Source organism: Tachyglossus aculeatus, chromosome 17, assembly GCF_015852505.1.
Source record: "Tachyglossus aculeatus isolate mTacAcu1 chromosome 17, mTacAcu1.pri, whole genome shotgun sequence".
NCBI classification, from domain to species: Eukaryota; Metazoa; Chordata; class Mammalia; order Monotremata; family Tachyglossidae; genus Tachyglossus; species Tachyglossus aculeatus.
Window position 1 is genome coordinate 38,385,113 of NC_052082.1, and position 24,107 is coordinate 38,409,219.

Sequence of the window (24,107 nt, forward strand, 5' to 3'; positions counted from 1 at the left end):
GACAGTCCCTACCCAACAGTGGGCTCACAGTCTAAAAGGGGGAGACAGAGAACAAAACCAAACATACTAACAAAATAAAATAAATAGAATAGATATGTACAAATAAAATAAATAAATAGAGTAAAAAATATGTACAAACATATATACATATATACAGGTGCGGTGTGAACTATTTCAAGTTCCAATGATCTATAAGTACATTAACGACCCTCAGTGATAAGTGATCAAGTGACTCTTTGACAACCTTTTTGGGAATTATTTTCATAAGGCCAACATATCCAGCTGGTGTTCAAGCAATTTTTAGAGTGCTCTTCAAACAGCAAGTGCTCAAAAAATATAACGAATGGATTGACTGAGTTTTCCTCCAAGACATTAGGTATGCCTGTACATATGTATATATGTTTGTACATATTTATTACTCTATTTTACTTGTACAGATTTATTCTATTTATTTTATTTGGTTTATATGTTTTGTTTTGTTGTCTGTCTCCCCCTTCTAGACTCTGAGCCCACTGTTGGGTAGGGACCGCCTCTATATGTTGCAAACTTGTACTTCCCAAGCGCTTAGTACAGTGCTCTGCACACAGTAAGTGCTCAATAAATACAATTGAAGGAATGAATGAAAAGTATGCCTTAGGAAACTCCTTTGTCCATGCATAAGGAAAAACAAATGTTTCTTTATTCTTGCTAAATGAAAGGTTTGGGATTAACACCAGCATAGCTGTTTCTAAACTTTGTCTTCCAGAGCTCCATATTGCACAAGGAGTTTCTTCTCTATTTCCTCAGAATCCGCCTGATTCATTGCCCTAGGCTGCTTCTGGGAGCATGCCAGAAGGACTTAGCCAGGCTAGCTGGCTCAGTCTTCCCAGAAGTCTGGTCTTAGGTCAATTCTCAAGAATTCTGCAGAGAGATGTGTCCTCTTTGCCATCACCCTAACCTATCCTTCTAATTACAGTTTCTTCCTCCACTCTGCCCGATTTCCTGCCCATTCATTAAGATACAGATTTTGGCAACCCCAGCCCCTCAAATCTTTGATCCTTCCTGCAAGTATCTACTTCATGTACTGCACACCTGAAATTGAGGCAAGAAGATGTTTACTCACTCACAAACGTTTCATTTGCTGGTGTTTATTGGAAAATCAACACACTAACTTGTGGGCCATGTATTCAGGGACAAAGCGCATTGAAGAAAATTGAATTTTCTAGACTTGTGAACACCTCCTCTACACTGTGAGCTCCTTGTGGGCCGGAAACATGTCTATCAACTCTATTGTATTGTACTCACCCAAGCCTTCAGTAAAATGCTCTGCACATAGTAAGTGCTCAATAAATATCATTGATTGATTGATAATAAATAATTACGTTATTATTTAAATGCTTACAAGGTGTTAAGCTCTGCACAAGATAATCAGATCAGAACCAGGCCCCTTCCCACACAGAGGTCACAATCTAAACAGGATCCCCATTTTGCAAATGAGGAAACTGAGGCACAGAAAAGTTAAGTGACTTATCCAAGGTCACACAATAGGTTAGTGGTAAAGGTGGGATTGGAATCAAGGTCCCCTGACTCCCTGGCCTGTGCTCTTTCTATTAGGCCATGCTTGCTTCTCAGTATTAAAGTAACCTACTCCAGTAGCCCCAGGAACAATGTGCCAGTGCCCAGTTACTGAGGGGCCAGATGTGGAAAATTATTTCCACCTCTGCTTTCTCATTTCAGAGAACAGGATCTACAATAGGCCAGAAAATGAGAGCAGTAAGCAGTGATTCTGCACTAAATTAATTGACCTTGTTGCTTTTACAGAGACTCAGTTTCTTCCTTTCTCAAGTCAGTTCTGGGAACTTGATTTTCAAAGATAAATGAAACCATCTAACTGTGCTCTGCAATAAGCAGCCGAACCCTGCCATTGGGAGAACCCAATCCTGGGAATAAGCTAGTCACCTGTGAAGTGCCAACACTGACCACTTAACCCACCAAGAGGCCTCCTGAACAAATCCAGATAACACACACTCACTGTGCTTATCCCCCTGATTCAAGCATTCCATACTGGAGGAGAGGGAGTGCATATTTCAAATCCCCAAGTTCATACCTACATTTTTTATGGTATTTGTTAAGGGTTTACTTTGTGTCAAGTACTGTTCTAAGAGCTGGTATAGATACAAATCAATCAGGTCAGACACAGTCCCTGTCCCACATGTCCTTACATGTCTAAGTAGGAGGGAGAACAGGTATTGAGTCCCCATTTTATAGTTGAGGAAACTGAGGCACAAAGAAGTTAAGTGATTTGCCCAAGGTCACACAGCAGGCAAGAGGCAGAGCTAGGATTAGACCTTAGGTTCTCTGACTCCCAGGCTCCTTCCACTAGGCCATGTTGCTTCCTAGATGTGAAGCATTGCTTTGGAATGGGTGAGTCACTTCTATTCTCTGCTGCTACTTTTAAAGCCAAAGAGCAGAGTGTGTGCCTATAATTGCCCCTGTTAAATACACAGTCCCCAGCTTATATAGAAGACGCACACTTCTACATCCAAAAGCAATTTTCAGGAGGGAAATGCATAGTTTGAGTTGCTATCCCCTCACCCCACCTCAATCCTATCCCCATAGAAAAGCCCATCTCTGGTGTTCAAAGTGCATACCTTTGTGGATCCTTCTGGGCTCAGAATCCTTGGCCATGGTGGCCAGAGAGTGTTGGAGGACACTGCCACAGCTGTTGCTCTGCCCCAGGGGTGGGTGGCTCTGCAAGAAGCCAAGGGGAAAAGCTGTTAGTGAATGGGAGAGCCAGTGGGCTGGCCAGAAAACCCCCACTAATAGCCCAACTACTGTGGGCCAAATAAAGGCTCAGTGACTCTGGGGAGCCCTGGGGAGCTAGGCACTCAACAGCTTCCAACATCCACCTCATGGCCACTTGTGTGCCCAATGCCAGGGGCTCAGCTCTGTGCAGCTCCTGGCCCGAGCTTTCAATGGATGTGGACAAACAAAAGGCAGGAGTCCAGAAGATCAGAAAGGTACAGAGAAGCTCCCCTCCTGCTCCCACTTACTGCTCCCCAAGTCCTTCATAGGTGGCCTTGCTGCCCAGGCCTGCAATAGCCAAGATCGAGAGCGAGGCGGGAGCCCAGAAAGGAGGGTGGCCAACTGTGGTGCTCCCCTCCAGCTCTCAGAACAGGCTACTGGGCACCGTGCTGGGGCTCTGGGGCTGCTCACCTTCTGCCCATCTGTTCCATCCAAATCTCACCTTGGGCGTGCTGCTTCTTCCCAGGGTCGAACTGCTGAAACGGGCTGAGAGTGAGGGGCTGGGTTTCTTGCGAGGCAGTGTGTCGCTCAGGTACAGGCCTTCTTTTTGGTTGTGCTTCCTTCCTTCCAGATTCTTAAGAGGCTTAAATGTAAATTGCAAAGCAAAACAGCAGTTTTGACACATAGTAAATGTTTGCTCAAGTAGGTTTCATTCACGTGAGATTAGAGTGAAGGTTACTATATGAGGCTTCCTCCCAGCAAATATTTTTGATTTGCTTTTTGTGATGCATAGCCTGGGGCTGGTGTACTTGGCCAATGAGGTGCAGGGATGATGCCTCTCAGAATTTACCACTGCTTCTCAAAAACCCCCTCCCTGCCCTTCCATGGCTTCTTTCTCTCCAAAGCCTCAGAAAGAGTTAGAGAGAGGAAAAGGAGGATCTCTACCAGAAACTGAAAACTGTCTCTTTGCTGCAGTGAGGCTATGATCAGCATCTGGCTTTCAAAGTTAACTCAGAGCTTCCTTCCTTATGCAATGCCAGCCAGACTAGGACAAGCGGGAGAGTGGAGAGGAGGAAGAGGAGGAGGAGGAGAAAACAATCCAGGGAAGTTGTTTTCAGACTAACTACAGTTCAGCTTGGTTCTGAATTCAAGCACAACTCCCTGGCAGGTCACACTTTTGGTGCTGACCAAGGTCTCACTCCAGGAGAGACTATTTTTGTTTTCTAATAGACAGCCTCCTTTTCCCTGTCTCTAAAAAGGAGACAAGCTCTGCCACCTTGACTCTCTTTCCAAGCAGCTGTTTACCTGGACAAGGCAAATACAATTCAAGAAAGGAAGCCTGTCTTTGCTGTGGGACCCATCACATCAAGGCTCTCCATCACCTCACTCCCTCCTACCTCACCTTCTTTCTCTTCTTCTACAGCCCAGCCCACACCCTCCACTCCTCTGCCGCTAATCTCTGCACTGTGCCTCATTCTCGCCTGTCCTGCCATCAACCCCTGGCCCACATCCTTCCCCTGTCCTGGAATGCCCTCCCTCCACATATCTGCCAAACTAGCTCTCTTTCTCCCTTCAAAGCCCTATTGAGAGCTCACCTCCTCCAGGAGGCCTTCCCAGACCGAGCCCCCTTTTCCCTCTCCTCCTCCCCATCCCCCCTGCCCTACCTCCTTCCCCTCCCCACAGCACTTGTATATATTTGTACATATTTATTACTCTATTTATTTTACTTGTATATATTTACTACTCTATTCTATTAATGATGTGCATATAGCTAGAATTCTATTATTCTAACAGTTTTGACACCTGTCTACATGTTTTGTTTTGTTGTCTGTCTCCCCCTTCTAGACTGTGAGTCCGTTGTTGGGTAGGAACCGTCCCTATATGTTGCCAACTTGTACTTCCCAAGCGCTTAGTACAGTACTCTGCACACAGTAAGCACTCAATAAATATGATTGAATGAATGAATGAATGACTGACCCATCTATGGGCTGTCCCAACTGGCACCCCAGGTGTAAACAGTTAAAACAAATGCAATCCAGGGAACAAAGTAAGAAAGATAAACAATTACAACTACAGATGCGAAACTTGCTAGTCTCAGGCTTGCATAAAGATTTTCTCTATCAGTATTGACACCCATGCCCATTGCCTTCTCCACTTGTTTCAGAAGTCTAACTTCCTCCTCTAACTCATATCCTCCCCACTCTCCTCCATCTGTTGTCTCTAATGACGTGGCCACCTACTTTATTAAGAAAATTGAAACTATCAGGTTTGAGCTCCCTAAAATCTCCCCTAGTCCTCTCCAGTTCCTCCCTCCTCCTGCCCCTTCTTCAACTCCCATCTTTCCCATGAGTATCTCAAGAGATCTCTTGTCTTCATTCAAAATCTACCCCCCCTCACCTATGCATTCAACCTCCTCCCTTTTTGTACCTTATCAAAGCACTTACCTCCTCTCTTCTTCCCTCCCAGATTAGCATCTTCAACTGTTTGCTCTCCAATGGCTCCTTCCCCACTGTTTTCAAACATGCCCATGTCTCCTGCATCATAAAAAAAAACCCCTCTCTTGACCCCATGCTCCCTCCAGTTATAGCTCCATCTCCCTTCTATCATTCATCTCCAAACTCCTTGAGTGAGTTGTCTACACCCTCTGTCTTAAGTTCCTCTCCTTCAATTCTCTCCTTGACCCCCTTCAATCTGGTTTCCATCCCCTTCACTTCACAGAAACTGCCTTCTCAAAGGTCGCAAATGATCTCCTTGCCAATTCCAACAGCTTCTACTCCTTGACCACTCAGTTGCCTCTGACACTGTCAACCACCCTCTTCACTAGGAAACATTATCCAACCTTAGCTTCACTGACACTATCCTCTTCTGGTTTTCCTCCTATCTCTCTGGCCACTCATTCTCAGTCTCTTTTGCGGGCTCCTCCTCTGCCTGCCACTCCTTAACTATGGAAGTCCCTCAGGGCTCAGTTTTGGGTCCCGTTCTATTCTCCAGCTAGACCCACTCCCTTGGAGAACTCATTCACTCCCATGGCATCAATTACCACCTTCATGCAGATGATTCCTGAATCTTCATATCTCTCCTCTCTGCAATCTCACATTTCCTCCTGACTCCAAGGTATCTCTACTTGGATGTCCCACAACAGCTCAAGCTTACCATGTCCAAAACAGAACTCCTCATCTTCCTAGCCAAACCCTATCCTCCTCCTGATTTTCCCATCACTGACAGCACCATCACCCTTCCTGTTTCACAAGCTTTTTTTTTTTTGTATTTGCTAAGTGCTTACTATGTGCCAGACACTGTTGAAGCCTGTATACTTGGCATTATCCTTGGCTCATCTATCTCATTCAACCCACACATTCAATTGGTCACTAAATCTGTCAGTTCAATCTTCACAACATTGCTAAAATCCACCCTTTCCTCTCTATCCAATCTGCTGCCTGTGGTGAGCAAGAGTGACTCCATCTTGTATTATTTGACCCTGGGAGCACCGAGGCCAAAGGATGATTTAGAGGAGAAAGGGGTGACTCCATCTTGTCAGTCACATAGACCCCAGTAGCAAGAAGGCCGAAGGAAGAACTGGAGGAGAAACTGTATTATCTTTCTGAGAAGTTTTGAATACCTCAATTGTTGGAGAGGAATTGAATTGTTTTACAAAGAGCTTAAGAAGGAGCTAAATTGCCCTGTTGGGCAGGAAAAAGACTGCTGACTGGGGCTATGCCTGCGGGAGGGGGCAGTGGGAGGCAAGCTCACCTCTTCCAGGAGGCCTTCCCAGACTAAGCCCCCCTTTTACTCTGCTCCTCCTCCCCTCCCCATTGCCAACTCCCTCCCTCTGCTCTTCCCCCTCCCCTCCCCAAATCACTTGTGTATATATGTACATATTTATTATTCTATTTATTTCATTAATGATATGTATATATCTATAATTCTATTCATTCAATCATATTTATTGAGCGCTTACTGTGTGTAGAGTGCACACTAAGTGCTTGGGAAGTACAAGTTGGCAACATATAAAGACGGTCCCTACCCAACAATGAGCTCACAGTCTAGAAGGGGGAGACAGACAACAAAACAAAACATGTAGACAGGTGTCAGAATCATCAGAACAAATAGAATTAAAGCTAAATGCACATCATTAACAAATTAAATAGAATACTAAATATGTACAAGTAAAATAAATAGAGTAATAAATCTGTACAAACATATATGCAGGTGCTGTGGGGAGGGGAAGGAGGTAGGGCAGGGGGGATGGGGAGGAGGAGAGGAAAAAGGGGGCTCAGTCTGGGAAGACCTCTTGGAGGAGGTGAGTAGGGCTTTGAAGGGAGGAAGACAGCTAGCTTGGCAGATGTGTGGAGGGAGGGCATTCCAGGCCAGGGGGAGGACGTGGGCCGGGGGTCAAAGGCGGGACAGTCGAGAATGAGGTACAGTGAGGAGGTTAGTGGAACAGTAGAAGAGGGTGCGGGCTGGGCTGTAGAAGGAGAGAAGGGAGGTGAGGTAGGAGGGGATGAGGTGATTGATACTACTGATGCCTCTGTGTACCTGTTTTGTCTGCCCCCTTCTAGACTGTGAGCCCATTGTTGGGTAGGGACAGTCTCTATTTGTTGTCAAATTGTACTTTCTAAGCACTTAGTTCAGTGCTCTGCACACAGTAAGGGTTCAATAAATACGATTGAATGGATGGGAGAGGGGTTGCCATCCCTCCTGTTATCAGGTAACAAGCAGAAGACAGCAGGTAATTCTGAGCAGCCCCCTGCTGCAAATCACTCCCCGACCCAGAACAACTATTCAGTGTGGAATAGTGATAATAATGATGGCATTTGTTAAGTGCTTACTATGTGCCTAGCACTGTTCTAAGCACTGGGGTAGATATAAGGCAATCAGGTTGTCCCAGGCAGGGCTCACAGTCTTAATCCCCATTTTACAAATGAGGTAACTGAGGCCCAGAGAAATTAAGTGACTTGCCCAAAGTCACACAGCTGACAAATGGCAGAGGCAGGATTAAAACCCACAACCTCTGACTCCCAAGCCTGTGCTCTTTCCACTAAGCCACACTGCTTCTGTAGTTGGAACCAACTAATCCATGCACTAAGACACCTACAGCTGCTGCAGCCAAGCACCTAAGACTTGAACCAGGACTATGACAAGCTGCAGGCAGCCTCCTTGAAACACCTCAAACGTGGAATCATCTTCATAATGAATTGGAGAAAACCAGTTGGATTGGTAACTATAAATGTTGGGGGGGGGGGGGGAGGGTGTGTGTGTGTGTGTGTGTGTGTGTGTGTGTGTGTGTGTGTGTGTGTGTGTGTGTGTGCGCGCGCGCGCGCGCGCGTGCATGCACCCAACCTATTTTAGTATAAAATAAAGCTTTCTACTGTAACAGTGCTGTTCGTTTTTACTTTTGGAAAATGTCATTTGAGCGCCCAAATTAAAAAGGGAGTCAAGTCCCTGGTGAAAGGCTCATAGGTCGAGGGCCTTATATTAGAGGGGAGCAATCCCCAGGATGGGGCTCAAGACACTGCCATGTTAATCCAAGCACTTATCCTATCCTGCTTTGATTACAAATATCAACTTCCTTGCTCACCTCTCTGTCTCCTGTCTCTCCCCACTCCAGTCCATACGTCACTCTTCTGCCTGGATCATTTTTCTAAAAAACCATTCAGTACATGTTTCCACACTCCTCAAGAACCTCCAATCGTTGTCCTTCCACCTCCGCATCAAACAGAAACTCCTTACCATCGGCTTTAAAGCACTCAATCAGCCTACCCCCTCCTACCTTACCTCCTTGATGTCCTACTACAACCCAGCCTGCACATTTCACTCCTCTAATGCCAATCTATTCACTGTACCTTGATCATCTATCTCACTGCCAACCTCTCGCTCACAACCGGCCTCTAGCCTGGAAAGCCCACCCTCTTCATATCTGACCGACAAGAACTCCCCCCGCCTCACAGCCTTAATGAAGAAACATTTCCTCCAAAAGGCATTCCCTAAGCCCTCATTTCCTCTTGTTCCATTCCCTTCTGCATTACCCTGATTTGTTCCCTTTATTCACCCCCACAAGTCCCTCCCTCAGCCTTAGTTATATTAATGTCTACGTCCTTCTCTACACTGTAAGCTCATTGTGAAGGGGGACTGTGTCTACCTGCTCTGTTATACTGTTATATCGTACTCTCCCAAGCACTTAGTACGGTGCTCTGCACACAGTAAGCACTCACTAAGTATGATTGATTGATTTTTGTTCAGGGAAGAAAACCACCATCAGAACATGATATGGTATCATTAACAATGTCCTTACTGAGTCAGCACCATGATTCATCCAGCTGAGAACCAATAATGATAATAATAATAATTTTGTTACTTGTTAAGCGCTTACTATGTTTCAGGCACTGTACTAAGCACTGGGGTAGATACAAGCAAACTGGGCTGGACACAGTCCCTGTCCCATATGGGCTCACAGTCTCAATCCTCATTTTACAGATGAAGCAATTGAGGCGAAGACAAATGGTGAAGCTGGGATTAGAAACCATGACCTTCTGACTCCCAGGCTCATGCTCTATTCACTATGCCATGACATTTCTCATATCTCTGTCTTTGGAAAGGACACAAGGGTTTTGAAGGAACTGAGTGATGGCTGCCCTCCTGGACTTCTGTCCTCATGGTTAGGGATGGCTACCCTTCCAAACTTTCCCTCTAGGTCCCAGGAGGGATGACTGCTCATCCATGAATCTAGACAAAACCCTCTGGGACTTTCCCATAGTTTCCGCTTACAACTTTCTTATGCTGACCACCTGTTAGGTGAAAAGGGTTACATTTTGATATGACTACCCTAGAGAGATTAACTTCAAGGGAAACTTGCTAACCAGTGAAAAGAAGATCAGAAGTTTCTGAAAGTATAAAGACAGTTTAAGTATGTAAGATTGCTGATTTAGGATCAAACCATTACAGGGTATTATCAGGTCCTTGACCTTAGAAAAATCATTTCTGCCCACAGCAACACCCCTGAGAAACAAGTACTTAGGACAATGGGACATGATGAAGACAATGGAAGAGGGTGTTCTGTGAGGCAACAGACAAATGTTAAATGGGCACAGGTTTTAGGGACACCCAGTTCTAGAACTTGGAATCCCATTCATTCACTTTGTAATATTCACCCCCTGCTCTACACCCTGTGCAAGCACAGAACTGTGTCTTCGAAAACCACGGGAGCACTGTATCCAGACAGGCATGCATTATATTTTATACAAATCTGGAGAGAAAATACACACTCTGGCAGAAATAAGAGTTTAGAGCTGCTGATGTTTTGGAATTACGTGGACTTTGAACTAAACACCAGAAACCTTCAACAGCACTCTATATACATATCACTATACTTGGTTACTTCCATTAATTCATTTTCATGTCTGGAGCTCCCTGAAGTCAGGGCTGTTGTCTACTTCTTGTTCTATTAAGTCTTGTTCTATTATACTCTCCCAAATTCTGAGGACAGTACTCTTCACTCAGTAAATGCTCAATAGTGGATTGATGGATTGATTGATACCCCCAGGTACTGTGGAGTTTGGTGAGTTACTATTCCAATTTACCCTGCCTTCTCCCTTTAGGATTTTGCAAATTTCATTCATCTTGTACTCTCCCTGCCTACACCTTTCCAGGGGATCTTTAACAGTTTCAGCCTAACCTTATGAGGAAACTTCTATGCCCCATCACTGATTATCATAATTGCCCTCTCCATTCCTATTCCTCCTCTATTTAGCACTATGTTGCGAAGACTGTTAGAGAAACAGCGTGGCCCAGTGGAAGGAGCATGGGCTTGGGAGTCAGAGGTCATGGGTTCTAATCCTGGCTCCACCACTTGTCAGCTGTGTGACTTTGGACAAGTCACTTCACTTCTCTGTGCCTCAGTTATCTCATCTGTAAAATGGGTATTAAGATTGGGAGCCCCATGTGGGACATGGACTGTGTCCAACCTGATTAGCTTGCTTCTATCCCAGTGCTTAGTACAATGCCTAGCACATAGTAGGCACTTAACACATACCATAAGAAAAAAAAAGAGCAGGGATGAGGTCTTTAGAATCTGATGACATCAACAGGGTCTGAGCCAATACCATATCAGAAATTGGGTCATGAACCGGGAGCAGGGAAATGCTGCAAAGATGAAGGCACAGGAAGGGAAGCACTTTTGCCATAAAGGAGGAATGCCAATTAGGAGGAGCTGAGGTGAAGGTCATGAAAGAGGAAAGCTCTTAATGGCTTTTGAGAAGTCCCTTAAATCCACAGAAGGGTAGATGACTTTGGAAGAATGAAAAACCTGGCTACAGAGATGTAGAGAACAGGCTGTTTTACACTATGCAGGTGTTGTATCAGTTGACAAAATCTGCTTATTATTACAACCTTACTAATATGTGAACTATGTTTGCCTATAGTATTTTTTATCTCTTTTGTTTTGTAAATTGGGAAGTCTGGGAGTCATTGGAAGACTCGGGGCATCCAAGTCTTCACTGATAATAGCCACCTAAGGAGGGGGCTAAGATTCAGAGAAGTCAGCTGCTGTTCCCAGGTCAGATCAGGGCTAGATAGTGGAAACCCAGCTGATTCCTGGGCCAGCTCAGGGATTTAAATCCCAGGTTAAGGGCAGCAGTTTATATGAGAAATCTTGGAATGTATCAGTTGTGGAAGAGGAACGTGGAAAGCTAAGGATCCTGGGATTATAATAGTCCCTGGGGGTTCGGGATGGCCAGGTTTGTGCAAACAACAGATAAGCTTGGTCCAATGTTATGATGATGATGATGATAACCTTTATTAAGTGCTTACTCTTTGACAAGAACTGTGCTAACCCCTGGGTAGGTACAAAATAATCATATTGGACACAGACCCTGTTCCACACAGGAGAGCCTTTTTGGAGGGTTAGCTAAGAAAACTCCAGGGTTACAACCTTATAGATAAATTCATGTTTTGGTGGAACTGCAGTCTCTGGAAACTCAGTCCTACCATCAGCTACAGGAGACTGTTGGAGGAAGAATTTTTCCCTAATCAGATTAGCAGACACCCAGCACCTTGTCTTGCCTACATATGCCCAAGCCCATCCTGCCAAAATTCCCCAGGGAGCACACATAGCCTGACTTCATGGGGTGTGGTCAAATTCAGCCCTGTCACTGTACATTGTAAACTCCTCATTGTAAACTCCTCACGGTTGTTGTAAGTCCCTCAAGATTGGTGAGGCCACCATTGCTCTAGACTTAAGGGTTCAGGAATGACAGTTTCTAGACAGTGAAGTACCAGCTCATGCAGCTTTTAATGTTTGGTTGAGAGCACGATTTACAGGCTGAACCAAGGCTTTGGACATATGCTCTCCATCACCTTGCCCCCTCCTACTTCACTTCCCTTATGTCCTTCTACAGCCCACCCCGCTCCTCTGCCACTAACCTCCTCACTGTGTCTCGTTCTCGCCTGTCCCGCCATCGACCCTTGGCCCACGTCCTACCTCTGGCCTGGAATGCCCTCCTTCCACACATCCGCCAAACTAGCTCTCTTCCTCCCTTCAAAGCCCTACTGAGAGCTCACCTCCTCCAGGAGGCCTTCCCAGACTGAGCCCCCCTTTTCCTCTGTTCCTCCTCCCCTTCGCATTGCCCCCACTCCCTCCCTCTGCCCTACACACTTCCCCTTCTGACAGCACTTGTGTATATTTGTACATATTTATTACTCTATTTTATTAATGATGTGTATATAACTATAGTTCTATTTATCTATTCTGATGGTATTGACACCTGTCTACTTGTTTTGCTTTGCTGTCTCCCCCTTCTAGACTGTGAGCCCGTTGTTGGGTAGGGACTATATCTGTTGCCGAACTGTACTTTCCAAGTACTTACTACAGTGCTCTGCACACAGTAAGCACTCAAGAAAAATGACTGATTGAATGAATGAATGAATGAATGAGAAACCAATTTCAACCAGTGGTGAGAAGCCCATGGAATTTGTTCCCATAGAAAACCATGCATCTGGACATAGCAGTAAAAGGGGTTTGGATACATTCATTGTTGAGCTACCCATACTGGGTCATTAAAAGATAGGTTCAGGGTGGGGAAAGAAAATTTACAGTTGTTGAATGATCCATCCCTAACTATAAAGATGGATGTCCAGGAGGGCTTCCATCATATGGTTACTGTAAGCATCCTGAAGCCACTATTTCAATCAGGGTCTTGGGCTAGTTAGGGCTTGGGGCTGTCCAAGGAATGACGCTGCTTAAAGGCTGATGCCTGACATTAAATGGCATTAGATACAACATGATGTATAAATAGACATGCAAAACATAAGCACTAAAACAATTCATATACAAACATTAAATGGGATCACAGTCCTTCATAATGTGTAAAGATTCAGGCTCAGTCAATTGCGTACAGTTAATGTAGTGAAAAAAACTTGGATTTGGCCCCTTTCCCTAAGGATATCAAGGTGCCATCATGGTGTCATGTGCCTTCACAGCCTCACCTCAGGGAGTTTTCTCTCCCCATCTCTGGGGAGGAGGATACCGAGACCCAGTGACAGCAGGTTAAAGCTCTCCCCCAATCCACAGGGCTTAGCGACTGAGGCGAAGACCCCATAAAACAAATCCCAGATCTCCTGTACCTGCTGCTGTTTGCGGTGTTTCTTAGCAGGAAGAGGAGGAGGCGTGTCATTTAAAGAACAGTGATCAGCAAATGGAGCCACGTCCTCTGGCCAATGGATGGGTGGAAGCTGAAGGACAGGTGGAAGAGAAAGTGAGTGAGGAGGTTCAGATGCAGAGCATAGAGGTGATCTTGCTTTATAGGAGAAAGAGAAAGAGGACAGAATTTGCTGGTTGGCATGAAAAGACAGGTTTGACAATTAAAATTAATCATATTTAACTCTTATTTTCAAGACTCCCATCAAAAGTATTCAAATTGTAAGTGCTGTCCAACTGGAGCAGCAGAAACGTAGTCCATTGCCATAAAGTGCTGGAGTTCTCGGGATATTTTACAAAGCACTGAAGCAGCATTAAAATATGCCCAGGAAATACCCAGGTACACAGGAATAAAATGCCTTTGCTATAGCATGTTGGCTTTCCTGTTTGAAAAGGAAATCAGATTTCAGGGTGATTACTTACCCAGCTCTTAGTACAGTACCTGGCACATAGTAAGCACATAACAAATAGCATTTAAAAAAACAATACAGTGGAAAGATGAGTCCAAATGAACTTCTCAGAAAATTCCCAATTTATATCCATTACAAGAAAATCTATTTCATAGGTTCAGTGTACAGCTGATGCAAACTTCACTCTCTGTTTCCACTTCAAAGGTAAAGATTCCTCGACTCAGAGAAACCTGTTCCCTCACATCCCAAGAATACATGGGTTGCATCACTGAGTTGGCTCCCATTGCCCATGGGACCATATGACTCTGCCCTGGTGGACTGTAGTTACCTTGGGGATAGTTTATGGCATGCAGAAAGTGGGGAGAAAAGACGAAAGCATGGAATGTGGCACTCCAGCCAATCAACCAATCACCCAACCAACCAACCTCTTCAGTCTGTGGCTGCTGGCTCAACAAGCCAGCTGTGGAAGAAGGTGAAGAAGGTGCAGTGGAGAGAGCAGCAGTGTCACAGAGCAGCCGGGAGGCAGCAGGGGACAGACTTGGGGAAATGACCCCCAGTTTGTTAGTTTCATTTGCACTGAGAGAACCCTAAGGGAGAAAGACAGAAATTAAACACAAGGGGAACAGAAGGTGTGCAGGCAGGCAGATGAATTCTCCCACTCCCCCTGCAGATTAAAGTTACACAGCCGATGGACTGGGCCCCAGTGTTTGTTAAATGAGTGAATGAATCAATCAATGGTATTTATTGTGTGTAGAGCACGGTACTAAGCACTTGGGAGAATACAATACAACTGAGCTGGTGGACACATTCCCTGACCACAGTGAGCTTACAGTTTGTAGGGGAAATCAGCAAGAATCAAGTAAAAGTCATGTGGAAACATGCAGAAAAGTTTAGTGATCCCAAACACATAATATTTTCATTGGGAAATCCCAAATAACTATGCAGTAGACCAACACCTGCTTTACAAATCCCTAGACACATTTCTTCTTTAAATTTGGCTGGATTGCCATTACGGCACAAATGGAAAACCGTCACCCTGTGTGATCTGAAATGCCATACTGGCAGCCACTCCCTTTTGAGAGCTGTTTGCACCAATGTTTCTTTCTTGCCCTCCTCAGAGCTCTAGGACATGAAGACTATAGGATTACTAAGATAATTAAGGGTTTAGTACAATGCTCTGTACACAGTAAGGGCTCAAGAAATACCATTATTTGATTGATTGGGAGAATCAGTCCTTATGGAAAAGGGGAAGAGAATATGGTGAACTATGTCATCTGATCAGAACAACATATCCAGCGATGCTAAGTAGTGCCAGAATGGATGTTCCTCTGCATCACACTAGGCTTTAATCTGTAACAGTCATGGCTACAGCAGCATGGCTTGTTTGACTCCTTCCTCACAGATCTCAACAGGAAAAAGCTCTCCTCTTCCCCTCTTGAGGGAGCCTTTCATAATTCAACACCCTTTTTTTTCCTTCCTGAATCTGTGGGAGAGGTAGGGAAGGGTGGAAGGTAACAGAAAAGGACATGCCTGGGGCTTGGTCTGATTTGGCTTTTTTTTTAAATGGTATTTGCTAAGCACTTACTACATTCCAGGCACTTTACCAAGTGCTGGGGTAGATACAAGCCAATCAAGTTGGACACAGTCCATGTCCCAATTGGGGCCCAGTCTTAATCCCCATTTTACAGATGAGGTAACAGGCACAGAGAAGTTAAGTGTACTTGTACTTTCCAAGCGCTTATTACAGTGCTCTGCACACAGTAAGCACTCAATAAATACGATTGATTGATTGATTAAGTGACTTGCCCAAGGTCACCTAGCAGACAAGTGACAGAGCCAGAGTTTTGGGGTGTCAAAGAATCCTACAGGTCCTACTCGATTCTGGCTGTAGCATCCTGAAGGGGTCACTGGGCCTGCTTCCCAGGGCAGATGGATCAGATTTGGGAGAAAAAGGAAACAGGGACTGGGGAAAAAAAACCTGCACCAAACTGTCTCCACGTTTGGAGAGACTCCAAACTTTGCCATGTTTAGAATAATCAACGAGAAGTAACTCACTGGAGAACACTACTACTATGACTACTAATAAAAATGGCAATAATAAAAACAATAATACTAATAATACTAACAATAATTGTGGTACTTAAGTGCTGCAGTGTGCTCAATGTTGGGGTAGATACAAAATAATCAGATCCCAGATGAGGCTCACAGACTAAGTCGGTGAGAGAACAGATATTGAATCACCATTTTGCAGATGAAGGAATTGACGCACAGAGAAGTTAAGTGACTTGCCCAAGGTGATTCCCAGGCCCATGCTCTTTTCACTAGGCCACACTGCTTCTCATCTCTCCTTTCGAAAGGGCGACCAAGATGAAGGCAGATCTATTTTCTGGGGATGTATGAAGGACAAGAGCCTTAATTTAATGATGAAATGCTTACTGCAGGCAAAACTCTGCACTAAGCGATTCAGAGAGTACAACAGAGATAACAGTATGGCTCAGTGGATAGAGTATGGGCCTGGAAGCCAGAAGGACCTGAGTTCTAGTGCCAGCTCCACCACTTGTCCTGGACAAGTCAGTTCACTTTTCGGTGCTTCAGTTACCTCATCTATAAAATAGGGATTAAGATTGTGAGCCCAGTATAGGGCATGTACTGTGTTCAACCTGTTTATCTTGCATCTACCCCAGTGCAGAGTATAGTCCCTGGTCCATAGCAAGTGCTTAACACATATCATAAAAAAATCCTCCCAAAAGATAGCAGATACAATCCCTGCCCCCAAGGAGTTAAAATCTAGCAAGTGAGACAGTCACTAAAGTGAATTAGAGGTAGGAGGAGCCTGCAGAATATAATGATACACAAATAACTCCTACATAAGGACAAAGGTGCTTGAGTAGCATGGAAGTTTAGGGTTGTAGGGTGGGGAAATGAGAGATTAATCAGGGGAGACCTTAGCCAGAAGATAGGATACTAGCTGGGCTGGAAAGCTTAGGTGATACTACTGCTACTACTAATAATAACAACAATAAACAACTTCACCAAGTGATTGCCATGTTAGAACAATCACTCATCATGTCTCGACTGGATTACGGCAACAGCATCCTTTTTGATCGCTCAACCTCCTGTCTCTCCTACTTCAGTCTATACTTCACTCTGCTGCCCGGATTAACTTTCTACAGAAACGTTCTGGGCATGTCACTCCCCTCCTCAAAATTCTCCAGTGGTTGCCTATCAACCTCCATATCAAGAAAAACCTCCTCACTATTGGCTTCGAAGCTCTCCATCACCTTGCCCTCTCCTACTTCACCTCCCTTCTTGCCATCTACAGCCCAGCCAGCACACTCCATTCCTCTGGTGCTAACTTTCTCACTGTGCCTTATTCTCACCTGTTCCACCATCAACCCCTGGCCCATATCCTACCTCTGGCCCGGAATGCCCTCCTTCCTCACATCCGCCAAATTAGCACACTTCCCTGCTTCAAAGCCCTACTGAAAGCTCACCTCCTCCAGGAGGCCTTCCCAGACTGAGCACCCCCTTTCCTCTGCTCCTTTTCCCCTCCCTATCGCCCCTACTCCCTCCCTCTGCCCTACCCTCCTCCCCACCCCACAGCACTTGTGTATATATGTACACATTTATTATTCTATTTATTTTATTAATGATGTTTATATATCTATAATTCTATTTATTTATTTTGATGCCATTGATGCCTGTTTACTTGTTATTTCTATCCCCCCTTTCTAGACTGTGAGCCCGCTGTAGGCAGGAATTGTCTCTATTTATTTCTGAATTGTACTTTCCAAGTGTTTAGTACAGTGCTCTGCACACAGTAAGCACTCAATCAACTGAATAAATGAATGAATAATAATTAATAATTATGATATTTATTAAGCACTTACTATGCGTTTACTATGTGTGAGGCATTGTACTAAGTGCTGGGGTGAATACAAGCAAATCAGGTTGAATACAGCTGCTATCCCACGTGGGGCTCATGATCTCAGATCCCCATTTTACAGTTGAGGTAACTGAGGCACAGAGAAGTGAACTGACTTGCCCAAGGTCACACAGCAGTCAAGTTGCAGAGCCGGGATTAGAACCCATGACCTTCTGATTCCCAGTCCCATGCTCTATCCACTACGCCATGCTGCTAGTGTGTGCCAGGTAGTGTGCTAAGTACTGGGGAAATTAATAATAATAATAATTGTGGTATTTTTAAGCAGTTACTATGTGACAAACACTGGGATAGATACAAGATAGGGTCTATTCATGGATGCCCTGAGTGGTCAGTCAGTCCACAAACAGGACAGACTGAACTGAGCAAGCCTGAGTAGAACTGGACAGTCACAGAAACTCTATTTTATTGGAACAGGAATGACAGAGAGGAAATGAACTCATCCTTTTTGTTAGGCATCAGGGATTGATGCTATTGCACATCACCCTCCCCACTTCTCCCTAGTCCCCTCCAGCCAAATAACTGGTTGGAATTAGGGTTTCTACTATCAAGCTCTTTGAGACTCTAGAGATAAAAGACCAGAAACATTCCTCCTGGGAAGGAGCAGTGAGTCCACACTGCAGAGCCTTCCTCTCTTAAAGGAGCAGCCACATAAAATGTTTCCCAGATAATAGGATGATTTGAAAATTCAGGGAATGGCTTTGCATGGCATCAATGATTAAGCACTAGAAACGAAAGGTTCAAGGATTCAGATTAGGCAGGAATCCTGTCTCAGTGCCAGACTGGACCCTGGAAACCTCTAAAAAGAGCTTTCTAGAAGTAGAAGCCCAAAAGCAATCCTGAACAGTGTCACATATGGTTGACTACAGTTGCCAGCTTGGGTTATTGGGAATAGCAATATCAAACTCCTGCTTGTGTCCTTCTCAGCGTTCTCAACCAAATTCAGGCTGCCAAAGGATTACACTCTCTCTAGTGAGCCCACTCCTTCTCTACAACCTGACCTTCTGGGAAATTCCCAGAATCAAGAGACCCTCTTCTACTCTGCCAGCTCACAGAGGAGTGATGGCCAGAAAGGGTGCTGGAAATGAGGGTGTTGGACAGGGAAACATCAAATCCAAACTGAGCCAAATCCATTCCCCTTACTGAGTACTGTGCTGGGGCTTTGGGGATGACCACTTGCTATTCAGTGGCCCTTAAGCAACTTTGGCACCTGCTCCAGTGACCAGAGCCCCATTACCAGATCTACACAAGCACTTGCCCAATACAGGGTGAGGAAGTTTTAGGATGGCAGAGCTGACTTTCCTGAGTTTCTCCTTATCTTTCTCTTTCCAGTAATCTGGAACCACATTAATGAACATATATACGCACAAACAGACACATATATAGGCACACGTACACACACACACACACACACACATCTCATGCTCATACATGCTTTTCACAGACATATGTGCTCCTGCACCAACCATTCTGAAGGTTCCAGAATTCATTCCGATTCCTATTACCTTTAAATGTCTTTCAAAACTACTCACTTTACTTCAATCTTGCCACTCCTGACACATGTCTTGCAGCTCCCTCCCCTTCCATATCCAACAGACCATCACTCTCCCTTCCTTCAAAGTCTTATTAAAAGCACATCTTCTCCAAGGGGCCTTCCACCATTAAGCCCACATTTCCCCTACTCCTTCTCCCTTATGTGTTGCCCTTGTTCTTGGAATTGCCCCCTTTATTCACTTCACCTTAAGCCCTACAGAACTTAAGTAATTATCCACAATTTATTTTAATGTCTGTCCCCTTGTCTAGACTCTAAATTCCTTGAGGACAGGGACCATGTCTAACAAGTCTGTTATATTATACTTTGTACTCTCCCAAGTGCTTAATACAGTGCTCTGCACACAGTAAGCGCTTAATACGATTGAATGAATGAATGCTGTGCAAACAGTAAGCACTCAATAAACATAATTGAGGTAAACTGTTTTGCTGGAATCTTTTATTCCTAGAACCAGAAATGGGCCCAGGAAGGAAGTTAGCAGAAAGAACTACAACTTGAAGGGAAAGGGGACAGGGTCAACCATTCCCTGGATTATTAGCTTTGGGAGCCTGTGAGACCTTATGTTGAATCCCAAGTCCCTCTTGTTGTGGCAGTGATAATAATTCATAATAATTATGGCATTTATAAACACTCATGTGTTAAGAATTGAGGCAGATAGAAGGGTGCGAAATATGACACAGCCCGTGAAATATGACACAGCCCGTCTCATATGAGTCCCACAATCTATTTTATCCCCATTTTATGGATGAGAAAACTGAAGCATAGAGAGATTTAGTAACTTGCCAGCAGTCACATGAAAGACATGCGATGGAGCTGGTATAATAACCCAGGTCTTCTGACTCCCAGTCCTGTGTCCTTCCCACTAGGCCATACTGCCTCCCAGGCAGAAACACACTCACTAAAAACTGTAGCAGTAGCCAGCAGACAGACAGGTGGCCAGTTACCTCAGTCCTACTCCTTTAAGCCCTATGGAGCTTCCCTACTTAGATGAGCTAAGCAGAGGTAGCAATGTTCAAATAGCAAAGAGTTTTGAAGAAAGGAACTTCCTTTAGGGACTGAAATAACAGGCCAGAGTTGATGGGATGGACCAGGGCATAATTAATGAGATGGACTTGGACATCACTTGGATGGAGTGATGGCTACCTGTTAATGATTTCCAGAACTGCAACGACCTTCATGGATTATTCCAACACACTTTTAGCTGTGGGCTTCTCTTGACATAGAAGAAGTTACGAAAACTCATACCTGTGCTGTAGCAGGACCAACAGTATCTCTAAATGAAGCTCTTATCTTCCTCCTTGTTCCTTTTGAAATTTCCCCCAGATGGCTCAGCCATTAGAAATTACTCAGTAAAGAAAACAATGCACCTAACCCACTCTTGAACTGGTTAACACATTAGACTTGAAACTTGCTGCCTGGAGTGAAAGGGCAGAGTTAAATCCCAAAGAACACAAGGCTTACCTCCTTTAGACTACTGGGACTGCCTGGGAATCCTTTGCCTCCTGAAAGACTGGAATATTTCTTTTCCAAATTGCAAAGATTCTCCTTTTCCTGTGAAGACCATAAGGAAGTTAAGCTAAACGAAACCCCTGCAGGATGGCATCGAGTGAGACATCAGAGAAACTTGGAAAAACCCTGTGGGGCAGCTTTACCAGATGGTGGTCCAGAGAGGAACAGGATTCCATTAAACTACTCTGGAAAGGGGAATTTATGCTTTCTATTCTGGTTTGTTGTGTGATCACCATTATGCAAAACACCCTCAGGAAAATACTCTCCACTGCTTCAAAATAAACAAGCTGCCAAAATTCCATGGAATGACTGACTGAGGAAAAGAGAGGGTCAAGAGGGAGAAGCAGAAATAATATACTACTACTACTAATGATGATGACGATGGTTGTATTTATGCAGCAATTACTATGTGCAAAGCATTGTGCTATGCAGATAAAGTCCTTGTGAGCCTCATGTGGAACAGCAATTGGGTCCAACCCTATTTTGTATCTATCCCATTGCTTGGCACATAGTAAGCACTTAATACATACATAATTATTAACAAATACCCTACAGGGGTCACAGTCTAAAAGGAAGAGGGAACAAGCATTTTATCCCCCTTTTTACAGATGAAGAAACTGAGACCCAGAGAGGTTAAAGGACTTGTCCAGAGTCACACAGCAGGCAAGTAGTGGAGCCAGAATTAGAATCTGGGTCTCCTGACTACCAGTCCTGGGATCTTTCCATTAGGCAACCCTGCCTCAGAAAGGCAGAATTCCCCCACCCACACCCCACAGATCAGGCACCCTGCAGAAACCCAGTTGGTGCTTTATGCAAGCCAGCAGAAGCTGGGAGAATCTGCGTACCTTTTGCAGCATCATCATCAGATTGTTTTTCTCTTTGACGAAATGGTCTTGCTCTTTCTGCGATTGTTGCACGATGTGGCTGGCTTGTTTCTTCAAGGTAGAAATTTTCTCCTGATGGGAAACCAAAACACACCATGAAAGGAAACTGACTTTTCCAATTCTGTCTGGCTGGGCTCCTGCCAGAAGTGGGAAGGGGGTACGTTGACTAGGACCCTGGCGATGATGTTCTGACTCTGGAGCTGGTTCCAGTTCATAGGGGGTGCTCAAACATATCTCCGACCTCTGACTCAATAATTACCCCTGAAGAGTGGCTCTGGGCACAGTCAAACCAGAAACTTCCTGGGCTTCAGGCCAATGAAGATTAAATAAGAGTAATAGTTTGAGGAAAGAAGATTATCACAGGAAGCCTGATTTTGAACTGTAAGAGATTTGCTCTTCTCTTGGGAGGCAACCCTGTTTACAAAAACATATCCTGTTTTCCCCTTTCAGCTGCAGAGCTTCAGGAAGAAATCCTGTCTTCTTCCCCACACTCTGTCAAGCTACTCCCTGAGGTGATGCTAAGGGAAAGGGTCAAGGAAAGAGGCAGGGAGCAGGGCAAAGGGTCTGACTGGCTCCTGGCACCAGGTTCTACTGGTGATGATGACAGACCCCAGCCCAACAACAGCAACAGAGGAAGCTTCCCTTCACATCTCTCCTGCAGTGCTATCCTGGGGTGGAGGCTGGGGCTCAAAAAGCAATAGATTAAAAAATGATAGGAGGGATCATTCTGATTTTCTTATATTTGCTGTTCACTGGAGAAAAAAGAACATTTTGTTTGTTCAGTGTTTCCCCCCTGATATTGGTTTGGTTGCCTGAACCTTTGGTTGTGGGCAGGCAATGTAAGTCATGGGGGAGGGAGGAGCTGGAAGAGAAGAGAAAAAGGAGGAATATGGGGAACACAGCCACCCTAAGCACTTATATTAATTTAGCACTTTTTTAACCATTTACTCATTTTCCCATACTTTTGCTATTTTCATTTGTATCTGTTTTCCTCTTCATGCTTCCACTGCTTGTCTTCTCCATTCGACTGACTGTAAGCTCCTAGCTCCTCAAGCGCAAGGACCACATCTTCTACTATTGTACTCTTCTAAAGGTTTAGTACAGTGCTCTGCACACAGTAGATATTCAGTAAATATTATTGAATGAATAAATACATGCTAATAATAATGAAATCTGTTAAGGAATTACTGTGCCAAGCACTATACTAAGCACTAGGGTAGCTACCAGATAATCAAAGTGGACACAGTCCCTGCCCAACATGGGATTCACAGAATAAGGGAGAGGGACAATAGTAATTTCATCTCCATTTTACAGATGAGGAAACTGAGTGAAGTGACTTGTGAAAATGAGTGAAGTGACTTGTCCAAGGTCACACGGGAGGCAATTGGCAGAGTCAGAATTAGAACATAGATCCTAACCCTGAGGACCCTTGCTCCTGGAATATTCCCTCACACTCTTGGACTCTCCATCTCTGCCAAGAATAGCACCATGATGAACGCTGCCTTCTCCCACCACTGAGGGTCCCCCTGTCATTCTCCATGAGTGCCAGGCTGGGAATACAAGCTGCTCCCCCATGCTTTCACATTCCTCCATCTCCACCAAGACTTTGAGCCTACTTGGTGGATTTGTTGTGTTGGGTTTGAATGTTTCATCACTCCTGATGAGCCTGTCTCCGATTCCTTCCCCCCACTTAAACTATTGGAATCTAAGCCCATTTAAAGGATAGGGACTGTGTCTAATTTTCACCTGTGCATTTTCTCCCAGCAAGCACGTAGTAGAGTGTTTTACACATGGTAAGTAATAAATGCTGCTGCTGCTACTACTGCTACTAAATAGTGATGGTACTTGTTAAGTGCTTACTATGTGCCAAGCACTGTCCTAAGCACTGAATACTACTACTACTAGTACTGGTGTATACTCTTTCCAGTAAGCCATGCTCCTTCTCATGAGTGAATGAATGAGGGAGAGGGAGAAGAGGGGAAAATGTGAGAAGACGAAGAGATGGGATTCTTCAATAGTGTTGGTCAAAGATTTGGGAAGTTCAAACAGCTGTGTGGTGGGCCCTCCTCCCAATGTTGAGCTTTCCCAGCTAAGGAATATGCTCTAGAGCTTTGCCTGGGCTGGACTGGTCAAGGCATGGTGGGACCAGGCCCAGGCTGCCCTGCTGGATACTGACAAGCAGTGTGGCCTAGTGGAAAGACCATAGGCCTGGAAGTCAGAAGCCCTGGGTTCTAATCCCGGCTCTGCCACATACCTGCTGTGTGACCCTGGGAAAGTCACTTAACTTCTCTGTGCCTCAGTTTCCTCATCAGCAAAATGGGGATTTAATACCAGTGCTTCCTTCTACTTAGACTGTGAGCTCCATGTGGAACCTGATTATCCTGTATCTACCCAA

General features: G+C 44.7%; 1 protein-coding gene across 4 annotated transcripts in view; it reads right to left on the minus strand.

Moving 5' to 3' along the window:
- PHLDB2 (pleckstrin homology like domain family B member 2) overlaps positions 1–24,107 on the minus strand; it is a 126,317-nt gene that overhangs the window by 43,198 nt on the left and 59,012 nt on the right. For 2 of the 4 annotated variants that reach the window (XM_038759214.1, XM_038759212.1), the window contains 5 exons: positions 21,674–21,784; positions 20,781–20,870; positions 13,342–13,449; positions 3,227–3,367; positions 2,631–2,730 (listed from right to left, as the gene is read on the minus strand). In XM_038759214.1, coding sequence (XP_038615142.1) covers positions 2,631–2,730; positions 3,227–3,367; positions 13,342–13,449; positions 20,781–20,870; positions 21,674–21,784 — 550 coding nt within the window. Of the gene's footprint in view, positions 1–2,630; positions 2,731–3,226; positions 3,368–13,341; positions 13,450–14,249; positions 14,412–20,780; positions 20,871–21,673; positions 21,785–24,107 lie in introns of all 4 variants that reach the window. The other 2 variants (XM_038759216.1, XM_038759213.1) reach the window with 2 other exon arrangements.